Source organism: Triticum urartu, chromosome 5A (assembly GCF_056163025.1).
Source record: "Triticum urartu cultivar PI428250 chromosome 5A, HENAU_Tu73, whole genome shotgun sequence".
NCBI classification, from domain to species: Eukaryota; Viridiplantae; Streptophyta; class Magnoliopsida; order Poales; family Poaceae; genus Triticum; species Triticum urartu.
This window is the reverse complement of record NC_141877.1, coordinates 625792283-625810417: the sequence shown is the minus strand read 5'-3', so window position 1 is coordinate 625810417 and position 18135 is coordinate 625792283. Positions and strand designations below refer to the sequence as shown.

General features: G+C 45.6%; 2 protein-coding genes across 2 annotated transcripts; one reads left to right on the top strand and one right to left on the bottom strand.

Annotated features, from left to right (window-relative positions):
• Positions 1–1575: 1575 nt before the first annotated feature.
• On the bottom strand, positions 1576–5456 carry LOC125511142 (peptidase M1 family protein). Its single transcript, XM_048676436.2, has 4 exons — positions 4366–5456; positions 3777–4010; positions 3334–3660; positions 1576–2147 (listed from the first exon to the last, which is right to left on the bottom strand). The coding sequence occupies exons 1-4, from the start codon at positions 5350–5352 to the stop codon at positions 1854–1856; spliced, it is 1842 nt and encodes a 613-aa protein (XP_048532393.1). The 5' UTR covers positions 5353–5456; the 3' UTR covers positions 1576–1853.
• A 2475-nt stretch (positions 5457–7931) lies between these two features.
• Positions 7932–14765, top strand: LOC147973514 (protein FAR1-RELATED SEQUENCE 5-like). The gene is made up of 5 exons (XM_087524704.1): positions 7932–8176; positions 8261–8326; positions 8412–8589; positions 8794–10532; positions 14529–14765. The coding sequence occupies exons 1-5, from the start codon at positions 7955–7957 to the stop codon at positions 14763–14765; spliced, it is 2442 nt and encodes an 813-aa protein (XP_087380830.1). The 5' UTR covers positions 7932–7954.
• Positions 14766–18135: the final 3370 nt, after the last annotated feature.

Sequence of the window (18135 nt, the reverse complement as noted above, 5' to 3'; positions counted from 1 at the left end):
CGTGGGCTGTTCGTGGACTCGTTCATGGGGCTAAGCTCAGGCCCATCTACCTGATAGCCTATATAAGGAGGCACTGGCCTGTAGAGTGAACCCTAACTCACTCACTCTCTCCTGCAAAACCCTAGTCGTCATCTAGAGTTCCTCTCTTTGTGTTGCTTCCAGCGATCCCATCCCGACGATAGCATGCACGGTTGGTCGGGAGAGCAGGTGCCTCCGAAAGCCTGTCGTTCGAGATCCTACCCTGGAGAACGGCAATAAGGTTTTTGGGAGCGTCTCGGCGTGACTGCTCCCGTCTCCATCCGCCTCTGCTTCGACTACTTCCCCTGCATCGACCCCATGGCCGACGCCGCCACCACCAAGTCCAGGCGACGGAACTCTTTTTTTGGTTCATTTCGCTGAGGCGTATTCAGCTACTCCGATTTATAGAGGAAGATGTCCTCCTATGGTACGCATGGATCCTGGACGGCTGATAACATCAAGAGAGCAATAGCATCTTTCTATGAAACCTTGTACATACATCATCCTTATTTGATGCTTTTGCCATTTTCAACCTCTTCTCATTGCTCATTTCTTCATAATTATTCCTCAAAAAATTGTTGATAAATTCATTTATTATCGAGATTGTGGTTGAGGTTTGCAATTAATATATCTGATCTGTTGATGGTGGCTTTACAGGAAAGGGCCTGAGCTGCTGTTTGGCTGCATCGCCCTCACCATGATGGTCACATACAAGTACAACGTGACGGGGAAGGGAATACTGGGATACAGATTCGACGAGGCGAGGAAGGAGAGGGAGGCCAGGGAGCAGCGGGACAAGGCGAGGAAGAAGAATATTGATATTTCTCTCTGCTAGCTGATCTCTTTGCACACCCCAAAACGTATGGGCATATGGCAGTTGTTATCTTGGGAACATCAGGAAGACCACACTCTGGGTCACAAACTGCCTATCATAAAGGCTTGCCAGCCCCTCTAGCTTGTATTTATTTTATTTTATTTCTTGTGGTCAGCATGCTTGTAGCACATCATTTCAAACATAACCAGCATTGCATAAAACACTTTCAGCCTCCAACTCGTTGCTGTCATTGCATATAAAGTGTTGCATCAAACATTTTTAGACCATTGATGTCATTGCATAGCAAGCAGCGCAATAAGCTACACCTTCTGTTCCTAAATACTTCATCTGTAAAGAAATATAAGAGTGTTTAGATCACTAGAGTAATGACTAGACACTCTTATATTTCTTTACAAAGAGAGTACTCTATAAGAACAGAATTGCCAAAACATCATATATTTAAAAACAGAATTGCCAAAACATCTTATATTTAAAAACAGAGGTGGTACAAACCAGCACGCAAAAACCATTTGCATAACCGGCTGCCATAACCTCCATGACCGCCCCCTACTCCTCGTGTTCAATCACCTCCATGACGCTCAATCCCCACTGGGGCACTAGCTGGCAGTCGCTAGAACTGCAGCAAGAAGACCACAGGTGCTCAACACGCTACTGATAATATCCTCCCCTCATTCCATAGCAAAGCACAGGTACATTGCTAGACTAATATTATCACCACAGGATTTGACTTAAAAGACGATGACCATTAAGAGCTCATAACAGTATCACCACAGGATAATGTTATCAAGAGGCAGAGTTTCCAGTTCCTTACAGGGTCAGAATAAATTATGCACATGCAGTCTCACATAAGACATTACCGAAGGAAGTTCAGAGTTTTTTTTTCCAAGGTCAGCTCCAGGAGAGATAAATTTATGCGGAAGAAATGAGCGAGCAAACAGTCAATAGGCATCACAGACCGTTCTCTCTACTTCAGGCTCGGTAAAATGTGGCTTCAACTCAACTAGCCATGCTTCAAAAGGATGCTCTCTGCGACACCGCGGGCTATCGGGTGGTAGAACTCTTGGGCCTCCGAGAAGATCCTCTTGGCCAGCATCTTCTCCTCCTCCCCTGAGCACCGTGCCAGCGAGCTGTAGAGCGGGCGCAGGTACTTCATCCTTCCCACCTGCTTCAAGCATTTCTCCACCTCATTGAAGTAACACCTGCAGCCCGTGGGGATCGCTAGCTGGAGGAATGCGACTTTGACCTCGTAGTCACGGCTTTCTGACAGCTTGTACCGTTCATCAAGAGCAGTAACCTGGATAGAAACGACAAATGGCGATAAAAATCAGTTAAATCTTAAGTCACTTATCAGTTATGTAACTTCTATCAATATTTGTTTGGAAGCCAAGCTCTTGTCCACAGAATGACTATATAACAGTATAGTACACTATAACACTGAATACTTCGGTTTGCAGTAACTGAAAACCACATATAAATAAAACAATACTCTGAAAGAGAGTAACGAATTCCCTAGCCTGAACACACCTGAAAGTCTCAGTACTTTCTACATCTTGCTTTGTAGCTTAAGTCCATAGCTATCCATACTTTTTAATTAGATGCTCAAACGGGGGCTATGGACTCAATAAGTATTGAACCCAACATAGGCTTAAACACATGATCATGTGAACACATTGGGTACTGTGTAATCTATAAATGAAGTTTCCTAGCTAAAGAGGGTGGAACTTTGCTACTCCCTCCGTGACTTGAAACAACTGCTTCAGTATCAACAAATTGAGAAACTATTACGACGCAACCTCTGTACAATGTAAAATGGACATTGTATAGAGTCCGCGTCATTTAATTCGGATCGGAGAGAGTATGTAGTTTTTCATGCTGCCACCCAACGATTCTATAATAGAAAGCCAAGTTTTCATCACATTCATAATAGACTAAATATATGATGAGTAAGGGACTTCTCCAAAGTACCCTCAGCATAACTGATATTCGAGCTAGAAACTGTGTTGACAAGTCTACCCAACCCATTATAAATAAAACTAATAAGGAGAATCTGGTTCTAATATCATTCCAGAGTGAAAAGACAAAGGAATATATGCTTCTTCCACTAATTTCAATGTATTTAAAATCTGATGCTAATTTGATTTCCCTTGATGAATCAAAAGGCATGTGACTTGATCTGGACAACCGTTCTCACATGGACAACTATCTTATTTATTTGGCATTCAGCAGGACTGCATGATTTGACAACAAATAGGTTATCTCTTGTCCCAAAGGAGGAACAATCTATTCTAACTGGTCAAGTAACATACTATGACTTCTTCTTTACATAAGAAAATGCTTCAACAACTGACTTGGATGCATTTGCTGTATATTGTCAAATTAACAAAGCATGTCTGATGGTGTTTTTCACTTTTATAAAGGAAGAGATAGAGTATTCGAAACTGGATGAAGTATCAAAACAGAGTATTGCCAATAATTCAAACCTGTGATGCTTCAACATCTGTGGGTAAATTTTCCAAGTAAAGCTCCCATTCTTGTCCACTCCAGTCTGCCACCTCCTCTTCACTTGGAATTTTTCCAGACTTAAACTCTGCAGCTAAGACACAAATCTTCTTATAGGTAGCTGATTCTGGCTCCATGGCATCCGGAGGGAGACCAGTACCGTTGATCCACTCATGAAGGTCAACTTGATTTTCAATCCCAGGTACATTGGCTTTCAGGAATTCAAGAAATGTCTCTGTATCTATTGATTGGAACTTGAAGTTGGCAATATACTTCTTGAGGAATTCATCGAATGCAGGTCGGCCAATCTAATACAATCAACAGGCATAACGCAGTACACAGTCACAGTTAGTCATCAAATTCTCACTGATTTCATCAGAGAATGGTGCAAATAAGTGTAAACCAAATCTTGTGTTATACCCACCTGGCGTTCGATGCGCCAAAGGAACTGGAAGCCTTTCTCATAGGGCACTTCTGAGTAAACATCATCAGGATCAATCCCAGCCATCTTCGGCTTCAGTTTGGTAAACTCCATGTTATCCTTAAACCTCTCCATCATTCTGTTCAACCCTCTCCATCCAATTCCACTGTTTAAGGCCGCCCGCTCCTCACCTTGAACCACCTCGACAATCCTCCTCTCAGCATATGTTGTGAAACCCTGTATGCGGAAAAGATATTACCGTGACAGTTCTAGTTGAATGTGTGAATATCACTCGCAATTTTGGGGCAAAGCAGATGAGAAACTACTATACAATGAGTCCTGGTTGAATAAAATTGTAACGCAGTTGATTGAGATTCCAACTAAAATTAAACTGTTACAAGTATTTTACGAAGACATAACAGTACAAAATGTACCTAAGACAGATGGATAAGTTAATTATCAGTAGCTACAATACAAATCTGCCCCCCCTCAATTAGACAATAACAGGTGTTTGAGTAAATTCGAATTCCATTTCATGATGTACCCGTGCACAAGATAAAAGAACAAGCACACATGAGGACAAAAAGATAACCTCATTTAGCCAGAAGTCCTCGTTGGTTTTGTTGGTGATGAGGTTTCCAGTCCAGCTATGTGCGAGCTCATGGGCCACCACCTGCGCCCCTGCAGCGTCCCCTTTGATCACCGTGGGCGTGAGGAACACCATCCTGGGGTTCTCCATGCCGCCGTAGGGGAAACTGGGCGGCAGCACCAGCAGATCGAATCTCTCCCACTCATAGGGCCCAAAGAGCGACTCCCCGACCTTGACCATGTCCTCGACCCCGGCGAACTCCCGGGCGGCGTCGTCGAGGAGCGTGTCCCCGCCCTCGGCGTAGACCCGCGTCCGGGGGCCGAGATCCCGGGAGCCGATCCCGCCGGCGGCGAAGGCGAAGAGGTAAGGCGGCACGCACTGCGCCATCTCGAACTCCTCGACGATTCGGCCGGGGGCGCACCATAGCGCGTCGTCGCAGGCGCCGCTGTGGTCGGAGGGGACGGGGTCGCGGCGGGCGACGTGGCGCGCGGCGGCGACGGCGGAGAGCTGCGCGGGGACGTTGAGGAGGAGCGAGTAGGTGATGCGCGCGGCGGGGGTGTCGTGGCAGGGGAAGACGGAGCGGGCGTGGATGGACTGGCACTGGGAGAAGACGAAGGGGAGGCCCGAGGCGGTCTGCGGCGGGGCGAGCCACTGCAGCGCGGAGGCGGCCGGGGAGGTGGAGAAGGTGAGGAGGAAGGAGGCGGTGTCGGGGGGCAGGGTGAGCGTGAGCGCTGTGCCCAGGACCGGGTCGTCGTCGGCGGCGAGGGAGAAGGGGATGGGGGCGGGGGAGTCGGGGGAGGCGGTGGCGGCGGAGTGGACGGCGAGGGCGCGCGTGTCGAGGAGCAGGTCCCCGGTGTGCGGCGCGGAGAGGGTGACGAGCGCGGAGGCGTGGATGGTGGAGGCGGCGAAGTCGAGGTAGAAGGCGAGCGCGGCGTGGGAGGTCACCGGGTGCGCGCCGTCGGTGTAGGAGTGCGGATCCACCGGCGCCATGGCGAGCGAGCTCGGAGGGGAATGGGGAATGTGGACTGGGGAGGGTTCGGCTAGGCTTGGCTGGCCTTTCCGGCTGGGTCGGGGTTGGGTTCGGTCGAGAGTCGAGACGGGGGAACGGACCAAAGTCCCTCCTCCTGCGTGAGTTGCTTCCGATCACAAGTCACTCGCTCGGTCGCTCCAACCCAGGAGATGCGGTGCAACTTGCATGGTCCCTTTGATTGGAATGATTAACGACATCATGGTTCAACTTGCCGGTATGGGCAATTCCAGGTTGTAAATCAAAGGGTGGATGCTAAAATACTTTTAGCACTCCATCGGGTCCTTTTTACTTCGCATATAACATTTGTCTGAAGTCAGTTTACAAAAGAAGTATCAACATTTACAATATGAAATCAATATCAATAGATATGTCATGGTATTACTAGTTTTCATACTGTATAACTTTAGTACAGTATAGATGCTGATGTTTTTCCATATAAATACGATCAAACTTTCTTTTTGCAAAATAAATATGATCAAACTTTATAAAGTTTAATTTTAAAAAATCTTATATGCGGGATGAAAAGGTCCGGAGGGAGTATTATATGATCAGTAGTACTACTCTTAAAAGAAATGATGATGAGTGAGTTTGTTTTGAATTTGAAACCAATAATAACTCAAGGCTTTGTGGAAGATGATGAACCCGGTGGACTTTGTAGACTAAAGCAAGGGAATATATATAGTTGCCGTAATTTGATTATATACTAGCAAAAAGACTCGTGTGTTGTAACGGGAAAAAAAATATTGATGTACTTGCTTGTCAATGAAAAGCTTAAAGCACCAACTAAGATCTTTCACTTGTCAGACACGAGAAATTGAAATTCTCTTAATAACATCCCAACTCTATAAGATTAGTAATAACATTTATAACTCGTAAATACATTTTATTCAGTGACGCTTCGCTACAATCAAGCACCATTCACAATGTACTTGGGATGACCGGGTCGAGGAATTGGATGGAAGAGCGCCTTTCGTATCCCACTGGCAAGAGCAGGATAAAGATACTCCATCCTTGGGCTAATATAATAGGGAAAATTGAGGAGTTCATGTCGCTGATCTGAGCCGCTAACTCTGTTTTCCATTCGATTCCGATTCCCGCTCCATTCTCTCATGTTGTTCATCCTGTGCACACCACATAAAGATTCTATATTTAATTGCGTATTTGCATCTCGGCTTCTGGTTCTGTTTGCAATAAACAGAACAAAATATTAGGTTGACTCATAATAACTTCAGTATAGAGGCCCTACTGTGTCTCTGATCATCTGAAAGTCATGTAATCTTGTGCTTTCAGACACCGAAATTAAGACATGGCCAAGCATGTTGGCGCTGCTGTGCTGCAAAGGGTAGGCGCAACAAACATGTATGAGGCCACCAAATAATTATTTTGTGTTATGAGTGTACTCCAAAAGGACCAATCATACTAAAATATCATGTTAATTTTTAATAGAATGTATTCCTCTCCAACTGAATTAAATGAATATATAATTTAAAAGACGTCACGCGCCACCTTCAAACTTCAAAGAAACGATTATCATGTATAATGTTTGGTCCCATTCAACCTTGTACAATTAATCTAGTTTCACAAGAAGACTTTGGGCTTTCCCTTGGCAATGTTCTGGATCTGGTTCTTTAACATGTGTAAGACAAATATGAAAATCAAGATCCAACAAATACGCTAGCAAAAATATCTGCAAAACTCCAGACTACAAAATATTAAATTTCATCTTGCTGTCTGGACATGAAGTAAGAACATGAATCAATTTACCTGATGAGGATGTGTCTAGTTTCAGCTTATATTCTCATCGGAAAGGAATTGTTATGAGGGGCTTGCTTCGGTAGACCCCCCCCCCCCCTCCCCCCCCCAACAAAACGTAGAAGGGCATAATGGTCATACGGAAGAAACGTATGCCCACCTCCTATCATACCGTATAGACCGACGTCCGTATACCTTGACGAATAAAAAAAACCGCCGCACGTGTAGAGGAAAAAAGTCAGCTGCACGATCTTCTCGCCCGCCCGACGTTCACGCACGTCGATCACGCCCAGTTTCTAACTGTGCGATCGCCGCTGACTGAACCCCATCCGACGCCGCATCTGAACGTCGCCGCGGATCCGTCCCGCGTCGACCTACGCCGGCGACGTCTACACCGCGGCCCTCGTCTTCCACGTCGCCGCCGTCTTCCATCTAACCCTCGTCTTGCACGTCGCCGTCGGACGGCTTGTCGGCTGCGACTGACCGCGCTGTCGTCCGCACGCCGCGGATCCGGCCCTGCGTCGACCTACTTCGGCGACGTCTACACCGCGGCCCTCGTCTTCCACGTCGCTGCCGTCTTCCATCTAACCCTCGTGTTGCACGTCGCCGCTGTCTACTCCGCGGCCGAAGGTTTGCCATCTAATCTCCTCGTCTAAACCTAGCATGCTAGATGATATGAGTCACACATAGTGATCTAGGGTTTATGGTTGAGTAAACATGTCGTCGCAGTGGCGCCTCCCCGGACGACCGCATGTTGTAGGCAGATAGAGTTGCAGTTGGGCATGATCCACAGTACAAACTTAACACGTGATGAATTCACAATGTTATGCAGTTTGGTCAGTTAGGCGTGTTGCCATGGATGAACAAACCGCATTGACGGGGGATGATAATGGTACTAATAAGGCGACTCGGAATGATAGCGATATTTTTAATGAAGATGATGACAGCAGCGACAACGATTCCGTGTCGTCATTTGATATCTTGCCTCCGGAGGATTTTGATCATAATGAACATGGCGCAAATAGTGAAAACGTAAGTGCCGTACATTTTGATTTCATCTTTGAACCTGCAATGTATGGCATGGCTAACTATTTCTCTATGTATACAAATTTGCAGGAAGATGTGGATGTTGACAATGTGGAAAATAGTTTACAAGAATCATTCGCGGATAACTTGAGCCAGGTTCGTAGATAGATGTTGTACATCGATGAATATTATGAATTAAATGATAATAGTTAACATATACATTTTCATATGAATTTTGTAGGAGGAGTCAGATGGTATTAGCGGTGATCACGATGAGGGGGAGATCGACATTGAGGAGGCTCGAAGGCAGCAACAAATGGTGGATACACATTGGAAGGTGATGGCTATGACCTTTCGGTCGCAAGGTGATGCATACATATTCTATAACAATCACGCCAAAGAGAACGGGTTTAGCATCAGAAAACAGAAAGTCAAACGAGGTGCTTCAGGAATGATACGGTACCGGAGATTTCTTTGCTCCAGGGCAGGTAGAAGGCAGAGCAAGTTTATAACCATGGAGGGCCGCAAGCGCAGGCTTAGACCGGAGACTCGTTGCGATTGCGGTGCACATATGGTGGTGAAGCTGGACAGAGAACGTGGTGTTTGGTTTGTCGCGTCATTCGTGGATGATCACAACCACGCGATGGCTAGGCCCGACGAGGTTTGTTTTCTGTGGTCTCACAGACGGATTGGAGAAGGCACGAGGGCAGAGATATTGGCGTTGGAAGCTGTCGGGATAAGAAAGCATATAATAATGGACAACTTTATCAGCAGATACGGTTCGTACGATAAGTGCGGGCTTATCAGGAGGGATATTTACAATCTTTGTTGCGGAGAAAAAATGAAGCTCATAGCAAAAGGTGACGCAGAGACGGCAGTTGGCATTATGAGGAGCAGGAAGGAGAAGGACCTTGAGTTTTTTTTTGAGTATGTGCGTGACAAGGAAGGGCGACTGAAGAGTATGTTTTGGTGTGATGCACAGTCGCGGAGGGACTATCAGGACTACGGAGATGTGGTTGTGTTTGATAGCACATATAAGATGAACAGATATGATATGCCGTTTGTCCCCTTTGTCGGAGTTAACAACCACCGTTGCACCACAGTGTTTGGATGTGCCATAATTGCTGACGAGACGGAAGGGACATATGTGTGGCTGCTGCAGACATTTATGAAGGCAAACTGCCAGGTGAAACCAAAGTCAATAATCACAGATGGTGACGCTGCAATGATCCGGGCTATTCGGACTGTGCTTTCAGATGTTTTCCATCGTCTTTGCTCCTGGCATATCGAGAAAAATATGCAGAGGCACCTGCATTACAAGTCACTGGATGAGTTCAGATCGCTCCTATACTATGCCACCTCTCAAGCGAACTTTGAGCAGAGATGGATCACTTTCTATAATAAGTGGAAGACGGATAGAACTAAAGAGTGGCTTGACAGGATGTACAGGAAGAAGAGACTTTGGGCAGCTTCATATCTTTCCGATGGTTTTTTCCTTGGTATGCGAAGTAACCAGAGAAGCGAAAGCCTCAACTCCTGCCTTCACCTACACCTGGACTACGGTATGATAATAGTTGATTTGGTTGTGCATTATGAGAACTGTATAGTTCGCCTGCGTGAGAATGATGCGTACGATGACTGTGAGGCACACCAAAAAGAACCACCGTCGGTTACTGAATATAAGGCACTTGAGGAGCATGCCGCCAAAGTATTCACACCTGCTAATTTTTACATCCTGCAAGATGATTTGCACAAGATGGGTCAGCTGGAGATATTTGAGACGCTCGTGGGAATTGAGCGTCAGACATATATGGTGACATGGAAGGATAACCACAAGTTCATGTATAATGTTGTTTATGAACCAGGTAACTCAGAAGAAACTATAACATGCAGTTGTCTTAGGATGGTTCGGAAAGGCCTGCCATGCAAACACATTCTTTTTGTTCTCCATCATCTGAGCATAACTGAAATACCAAAGTGTTGTGTCCTTCATCAGTTGTCAAAAAATGCGAGAGATGGATTGCCTGTGCAGCAGAAGAGTGATATGTTTGGATGGGGTTGGTCAGGGCCATTAGAGAGAGACCGGTATAGTCAAATAAGCATAAAAACCGCAGAGGCAGCTCATGTTGCAGCAAATGATCCCTTCTTATTTGACGAGTTGATGAAGTGTCTGGACAACATAATAGCGCAGAAAAAGATACCAGAGGAGGAACTTATAGGAAGTAGAAGGTATGCTAAGATTAAGAAGGAGGCAAGTCAAGTGCAACAAGTTGAGCCTGGTATTGGTGATCCTGAGAAAGTTTCGACGAAGGGTGCACCTAAGAAGGGCGGTCAAAGGGGGGCCCCGATGTTACAAAGAATGGTAGGCCAAAAGATTTTACAGAGAAAAAAAATGGTCCTTTGTGCAGTCTGTGTAGTCTACCAGGTCATAACAAGGCTACATGTCGAAAAAACCAGAAGTAAGATGCTACCTTATTATTTTTTGTTATGTTGGTACTTCGGTTTTACAAACTATATTTTCTCACCCATATTTTTATGTTATGTTCAGAAATTGGGCGTAGAGAAGCATCTTGCTATGTTGGAAGAATAAAAACGGTCGCATGAGTCTAGTCCGAATAAACTATGTTGTTTCTTGTTCGTAATTGTGTGGCAGAAAACTTTATGTCTCGATTTATTTATGTGTGATGAAAATACTTATGTGAACATATGTGATATGACACATCATATTTGTTTAATGAATTGCCATCTTATTTGTACTGCTATGTGAAAGAGTTCACAGTTTTAATATGTTGCGTTTTTGTTACCATACCTGTTGCAAAAAACATGGCCGACCGTCGTTGTGCAAAAAAATATAGCCGACCGTCGTTGTGCAAAAAAATGCCCGACCGGCTGCTGGACCGCAAGTTGGGCTATATTCCCAACCCAAATCAAGCCAACGAGGCGACTCGGGAGGTCCATATAAAGCCCATCAAAGGCCCAGCAGCCGGGTCCAACGGGGCGGCGATTTCAAGCAGTACTAGTAGAGGAGTTCGACCTGTGTAGCACGCCGGCATATTTAAGCTGGTCCTCACCCCCGTCAGCTTCCGAGGTGGGACTAAACTCCTTCGTCGGGCGCGCGAGACGATGGTGACTGGGCCGGGGAGGGGCAAGGCGGGCCTTGTCGTACTGGGCCGACATGGGCCGGGCGGCGACGTTGCAAGAAATGGAGCCTTTTCCGTGCATACCTTGCTGGTCCTCTCGTGCCTCAGGTGTATCTTTTGTCTTCCCATACACGCCCAAGAAGCCAAGCAGGGTCACACAAAGATTCTTCGTCACGTGCATCACGTTGATTGCGGAGCGGACCTCTAGGTCTTTCTAATAGGACAGGTCCCAAAATATAGATTTCTTCTTCCACATGGGTGCGCATCCGTCAGCGTCATTCGGAACAGGTTGTCCACCAGGACCCTTTCCAAAGACCACCTTCAAATCCTTGACCATATCATGTACATCAGCACCAGTACGGTGGCGAGGCTTTGTCCGGTGATCCGCCTCACCTTTGAAATGCTTGCCTTTCTTTCTTATGGGATGCCTGCTCGGAAGAAATCGACGATGTCCCAGGTACACATTCTTCTTACAATTAGCCAAATATATACTGTCGATATCGTCCAAACAGTGCGTGCATGCGCGGTATCCCTTGTTTGTCTGTCCTGAAAGGTTACTGAGAGCAGGCCAATCATTGATGGTCACGAACAGCAACGCCTTTAGGTCAAATTCTTCCCCCATGTGCTCATCCCACGCACGTACACCTGTTCCATTCCATAGTTGTAAGAGTTCTTCAACTAATGGCCTTAGGTACACATCAATGTCGTTGCCGGGTTGCTTAGGGCCTTGGATGAGCACTGGCATCATAATGAACTTCCGCTTCATGCACAACCAAGGAGGAAGGTTATACAAACATAGAGTCACAGGCCAGGTGCTATGGTTGCTGCTCTGCTCCCCAAAAGGATTAATGCCATCTGCGCTTAGACCAAACCATACGCTCCTTGCGTCATCTACAAACTCCTTCCCGTACTTTCTTTCGATTTTTCTCCACTGCGACCCGTCAGCGGGTACTCTCAACTTTCCGTCTTTCTTACGGTCTTCTCTGTGCCATCACATCGCCTTGGCATGCTCTTTATTTTGGAACAAACGTTTCAACCGTGGTATTATAGGAGCATACCACATCACCTTGGCAGGAATCTTCTTCCTGGGGTGCTCGCCCTCGACATCACCAGGGTCATCGCGGCTGATCTTATAGCGCAATGCACCACATACCGGGCAAGCGTTCAAATCCTCGTACTCACCGCGGTAGAGGATGCAATCATTAGGGCATGCATGTATCTTCTGCACCTCTAACCCTAGAGGGCAGACAGCCTTCTTTGCTTCGTACGTACTCTCGGGCAATTCGTTGTCCTTTGGAAGCATATCCTTTATCATTACCAGCAACTTTCCAAATCCCTTGTCAGATACACCATTCTCTGCCTTCCATTGCAGCAATTCCAGTGTGGTGCCCAGCTTTTTCTTGTCACCTACGCAATTCAGGTACAACAATTTTTTGTGATCCTCTAACATGCGCTGCAACTTCTTCTTCTCCAAATCACTTGCGCAGTTTCTCTTTGCATCGGCAATGGCCCGACCTAGATCATCAACGGGCTCATCTGATGCCTCTTCTTTAGCTTCTTCCCGCATTGCCGGCTCAGCTTCTTCCCGCATTGCCGGCTCAGCTTCTTCCCCCATTGTTGTATCATCGTATTCAGGGAACCCATGGCCAGGATAGCTGTCGTCGTCCTCTTCTTCTTCCTTGTCTTCCATCATAACCCCTCTTTCTCCGTGCTTGGTCCAAACATTATAGTGGGGCATGAAACCGGACTTAAACAGGTGGACGTGAATGGTTCTTGACGTAGAGTAATTGTGACCATTCTTACAGCGAGCACATGGACAAGGCATAAAACCATCCGCCCGCTTGTTTGCCTCAGCCGCAAGCAGAAAAGTATGCACGCGCAACTGGGGAGAGCATCGGTCATCGTACATCCATTGCCGGCTCATCTTCATTACACAACACCGAATAGACCAAATTAATACAAGTTCATACATAAAGTTCATACAACACTTAAATGCAACAAACAAATAACTCTCTAGCTAAAGCATTTAAATGCAACAACAAATACGATCAAGATCGCAACTAAGGTAACAATGGATCCAACAGCATAATGATACCAAGCCTCACTATCAATGGCATATTTTCTAATCTTTCTAATCTTCAAGCGCATTTTCTCCATCTTGATCTTGTGATCATCGACTACATCGGCAACATGCAACTCCAATTCCATCTTCTCCCCCTCAATTCTTTTCAATTTTTCTTTCAAGTACTCGTTTTCACTAAATTTAACCTCTCGACAATAGGGTCGGTTGGAATTTCCGGTTCACATACCTCCTAGAAAAAATTTCTATGTCAACTTGATGGGCATAATTTGTCATAAACACGAAATGCAACTAGTTTTAAAAGAGAATATATATACCACATCCGAATCATAACAAGGAAGAGGGCCGACAGGGACGGATATCAAAACCATGGCACTATATGTATAACAAACAACGTACGGGTAAGATAATTATACGAGTAACTATATATCCAAATCACACAAACATCAATTTTTATATAAAATTTCATGAACAAGAGGCTCACCACAAGGTGGTGCCGGCGACGGGACGGTGCGGGCAATCGACGGTGGTTACGACGGAGATTTAGAAGGCACTAAGTAAACCACACCTACATATGCAAACTAAGTGTTATTTTTGACCTCAAATTGCATATAAATCAAATACTAGCACATATATATATATCCTCCCAAATTACTAAACTCACAAATTAATCACTATATAAAGCATTGCAAGAGCTAATCTAGCAATGAGAGATGAAAGGACAAAGTTGCTAACCTTTGTGATCATTTGAATGGATGGGGGCCTTCAAATCTTGACAAATTTTGGGCAAAATGTGTGATGAGCTCGAGAGGAAGAGGGGAAGAACAGAGAGGAGAGGGGAAAGGGGAAGAACAGAGCGAGCTCGGGTGTGAAGGGTTTATGTAGGACGACCTTTAGTACCGGTTCGTGCCACGAACCGGTACTAAAGGGGCTGGAGGGGCCCCAGTCTGACAACATCCTGCCACCACTCTCATTAGTACCGGTTCGTGGCACGAACCGGTGCTAAAGGTTCGCCACGAACCGGTACTAATGAAAGCGGCCCGGCTAGCCGTTGGAACCGGCCCTAATGTATACATTAGTGCTGGCTCAAATACAAACCGGCACTAATGTGCTTCACGTTTGACCCTTTTTCTACTAGTGTGACAACGCCTCTTCCTCCTTTGTCATCACCTCTGTATTAAGAGATGGGGAGCGGCAATGCTGGTTTCCTAGATCGGGAAAGGTGAAGCGGCCGGCGTGCGCGACGGCGGCCAGCATGGTGGCCTGCGTCGGTGAAGCCCCGGATCATGGCTTTGTGGAGGAACGCGTCTTGGCTCCCGACGGCGCCGAGGGCCTCCAGCGTGGCGTCCAGACGGCTGGCGGCGGCGTGGGATAGGAGGACCAACGCCCTGCAGCGCTCGATCGTCGTTGTAGAGCTCCCATCGGGAGAGGGCGGTAGGGTCGAGCTCCTGTGGAGAGATAGGGAGGCGGGGATGGGCGTAGTCGTAGGTGGCGCGGGAGCTCGCCGTCAACCAGGAAAACAGTGGCGGCGCCTAACCTTAGTTCGTGAGAGAGATGTGGGTCAGGAGAGGGAGTGAGAGACGGGGGGGTGGAGGATGGATCCGCAGCGGAGAGCGGGGGTGTGGGGCGACGGCGGCTGTAACGGGGGCGGGGCGGCGGCTGGCTGTAGCGGGGCGGGGTGGGGTCCGGCTGTAGCGTCGGCGGCTGCGGCGGCGGATTCGCTCGAGACAAAGGCGCAGCCCTCGAGCACATACGAAACGTCTTTCCAGATTAATAATTAATAATATAGGGAGTTTGGGGAAGGGAGCAGGTGCGGTCGTTCAATGCACACGACATGGTTACCCGTATTAGTACCACCTCGCATATATGTTTTAAATTCAAACTGAAAGCGTAAACTCACAGGAAGAAAGCGTATTGTGACGGTGAACCCACGAAGTCAATCCGTGCTTTATTATTAGGGATAGATTAGGGAGAGATAAGGATTGACTGTTTGTCACCCTACTTAAAATGAATATATATATATATATGTATGTATGTATATATATATATATGTGTGTGTGTATATATATCCTGCGCGCATTGTGGCCTATCGTACGCTCCGGCCACTTCGAGCCAACCGGCGCGCTAAGTAACCAGACGCGCTAATCAGGTGGAAGGCCGTGCCCGCGGCCGTGGGAAAAAAATTAACCATAACGAGGTTACCACCAAAACTGCTCCACCCACTTTGGGATGCCTGGTAAAAAAATCTAGGTTCATTACTATCCTTACTTAATATATTACTGCCAATGGTAAAATTCCTAGGTCCATTACCATATATGCTTATTCTATTACTGACAATGTTTAGGGATGAAACCTTCTGATATGTCAGTGCGTAGTAAAAAAACCTAGGTTCAATACCATTCATAGTTAATATATTACTGCCAACGGTAAAAATCCTAGGTCCATTACTACATATACTTATTCTGTTACTGGCAATGTTTAGGGATGAAACCTTGATATGTCAGTGCCTAGTAAAAAAAAACCTAGGTTCATTACCATCCATACTTCATATATTACTGTCAATGAATAGTGACCCGAGATCAGGATGTAGCGGACAAACACATAGTAATAGAATTAAATGCCTTACTTTTTCTTTGACACGACGTTACCCTCAACCAACCTGGCTTCTCCGCGCGGGGTGGTGCCACTCGCGCCTGATTAAGAGCGGCCGGCGCGTAGCTTAAGTAAAAATGCACGCACGCACACAATAGCGCAGCCGTGTGTGTGTATATATTTAGATAGGTAAATCATGAGCACGTTTCTTAAACATTTATTTGTACAACCACATTATATGGGCAAATAATCACATGCTAACATACTAGAATATTTATGCCCGTTGCAACACATGTACAATCATCTAGTCTATCAAAAAAAATGAAAGAGTGTGTGTGCATGACATGCTAAAATCAAGGACACATGTGAATCAACATGTGGTTAGATGGTTAGGAAGATAGTGGTATTCTAAGCCCACCACAGTTCAAGCCCTAGACTTGACATTGGTGCTCACATTTTTTTAGAATTAATTTAGGCCTTTCGACGATGTGCGTTCAATGGGAGGAGACATTCTCATCGACTACGAAAATGTATGTGGCGACTTCGTTAATCATCAAGATGATATGTCGGCTCAGTCGCTCTCAGGGGTGCTTATAGGGATAGGATGCGTGTGCGTGCGTTCATAGGAGTGAGTGTATATGTGTGTATATAAGTGTTTGCGTATGTACTATGACGAAAAAAACTATGACACGTTAATTAACTCTTATTTTGTGCAGCTTGTTTTAAGCTACTTATTTGTGCAGTTGTGCTTTAGGATATCTATACTTGTAGGGATAGTACCCCGTAGGTAGGTTGGGATCAGTTTTGTACCTGGATGCATGATATATTAGTATTTTTAATAGGATATATCAATTTTTGTGATTAATTACAAAGATGATTTGCACCATTAGATAAAACCTCCACACCTGAAAATTTTCGAGTACTACACAACTGGTTCAGTTGTTAATTATCTCTCGGTTAATGTTTATTATGTTTTAAGCCTTAAGATCATGCATTATTATATTTATTAAATTGTTGTAGGAAGTGAACTATTAAATTAATTACTTCCAAATAATGTTGCGAGTGTACTTAGAAACTTACTTGTTGTTCACAAGACGAGGTGTTGTTGTTGCAAATAATGTTGCAAGTGTACTTAGAAACTTACTTGTTGTTCTCTCTCTCTCTCTCTCACTTTGTTCGTTCAATTATTCTACTAGATGTAATCAAAGGTCTTACAAAGTTGTTTCTTTTCCTTGTACGCTTTGAATTTCAGATGTAGAGTATCCCATGCACCCTAGCCATTGTTCATGAAGATCTGAAGACCAGTAACATCTTTCTTAACAACAACATGAGAGCTCAAGTGTCAAGGGAAGCTTGTGGGACATTCGGATATGTGGCATATGTTGTAGCTTTGTTCGGTTGGTTTATAAGTTGAATTTTTAAAGCAAGATGTATGAAGCTACAATGTAAAAGCAAGACGTGGGGAGGGGGCAAATGCCCCCCCCCCCCCCAATGTTGTACCGCATGTTTAACCAAACTTATGAAGCGACATGTTGTTTGAGTAGTTACCATATGTCTGGGCAGCTAATTGAGAAGAGTGACATCTACAACTTTGGTGTTACTCTACTTTACTTGATCTCATGCCGTGAGGTAATCGATGATAGGCTCACCCCTAGCATACTCACATGGGTAACTCGGTCTTGCGGATAGATGTTTTTCCTAAGTCTGATATTAGTGTATCCTAGCTCTGTGCATTTGGCATTAACAAATGAATGAACTTTATACCCGGCTCGGCCCGGGAAAGCGCTGGCAACAACATAAAGAAAGGGGTCCATGTAGCTGCTGCGCCCGCGTTTTTTCAGCCGATTCTCCGAAATTTAAGACAATTATCCTCACTCAAACTTCAAAAAGTCCTTTTTCTGATGTAATGTACAGTCTAACCACAAATCGAGCACGGAAACATGGAGGCCATCGTCGATGGATCATTAGGTGTCGGGTAGAAGCCAGAGTCGGTGCGAAAGATTGTTGATCTAGCTATTCGGTGTGTGAGGCCACAAGCTACACAATATCCATCCAGGCCAGAGGTAGTTAAGAGATATTAAGATGCGAAGCTTCAATTGGAGACTCCTTAGCAGATGCCCTTGGGAACTGTCAACTCAAATGATATTCAGGGT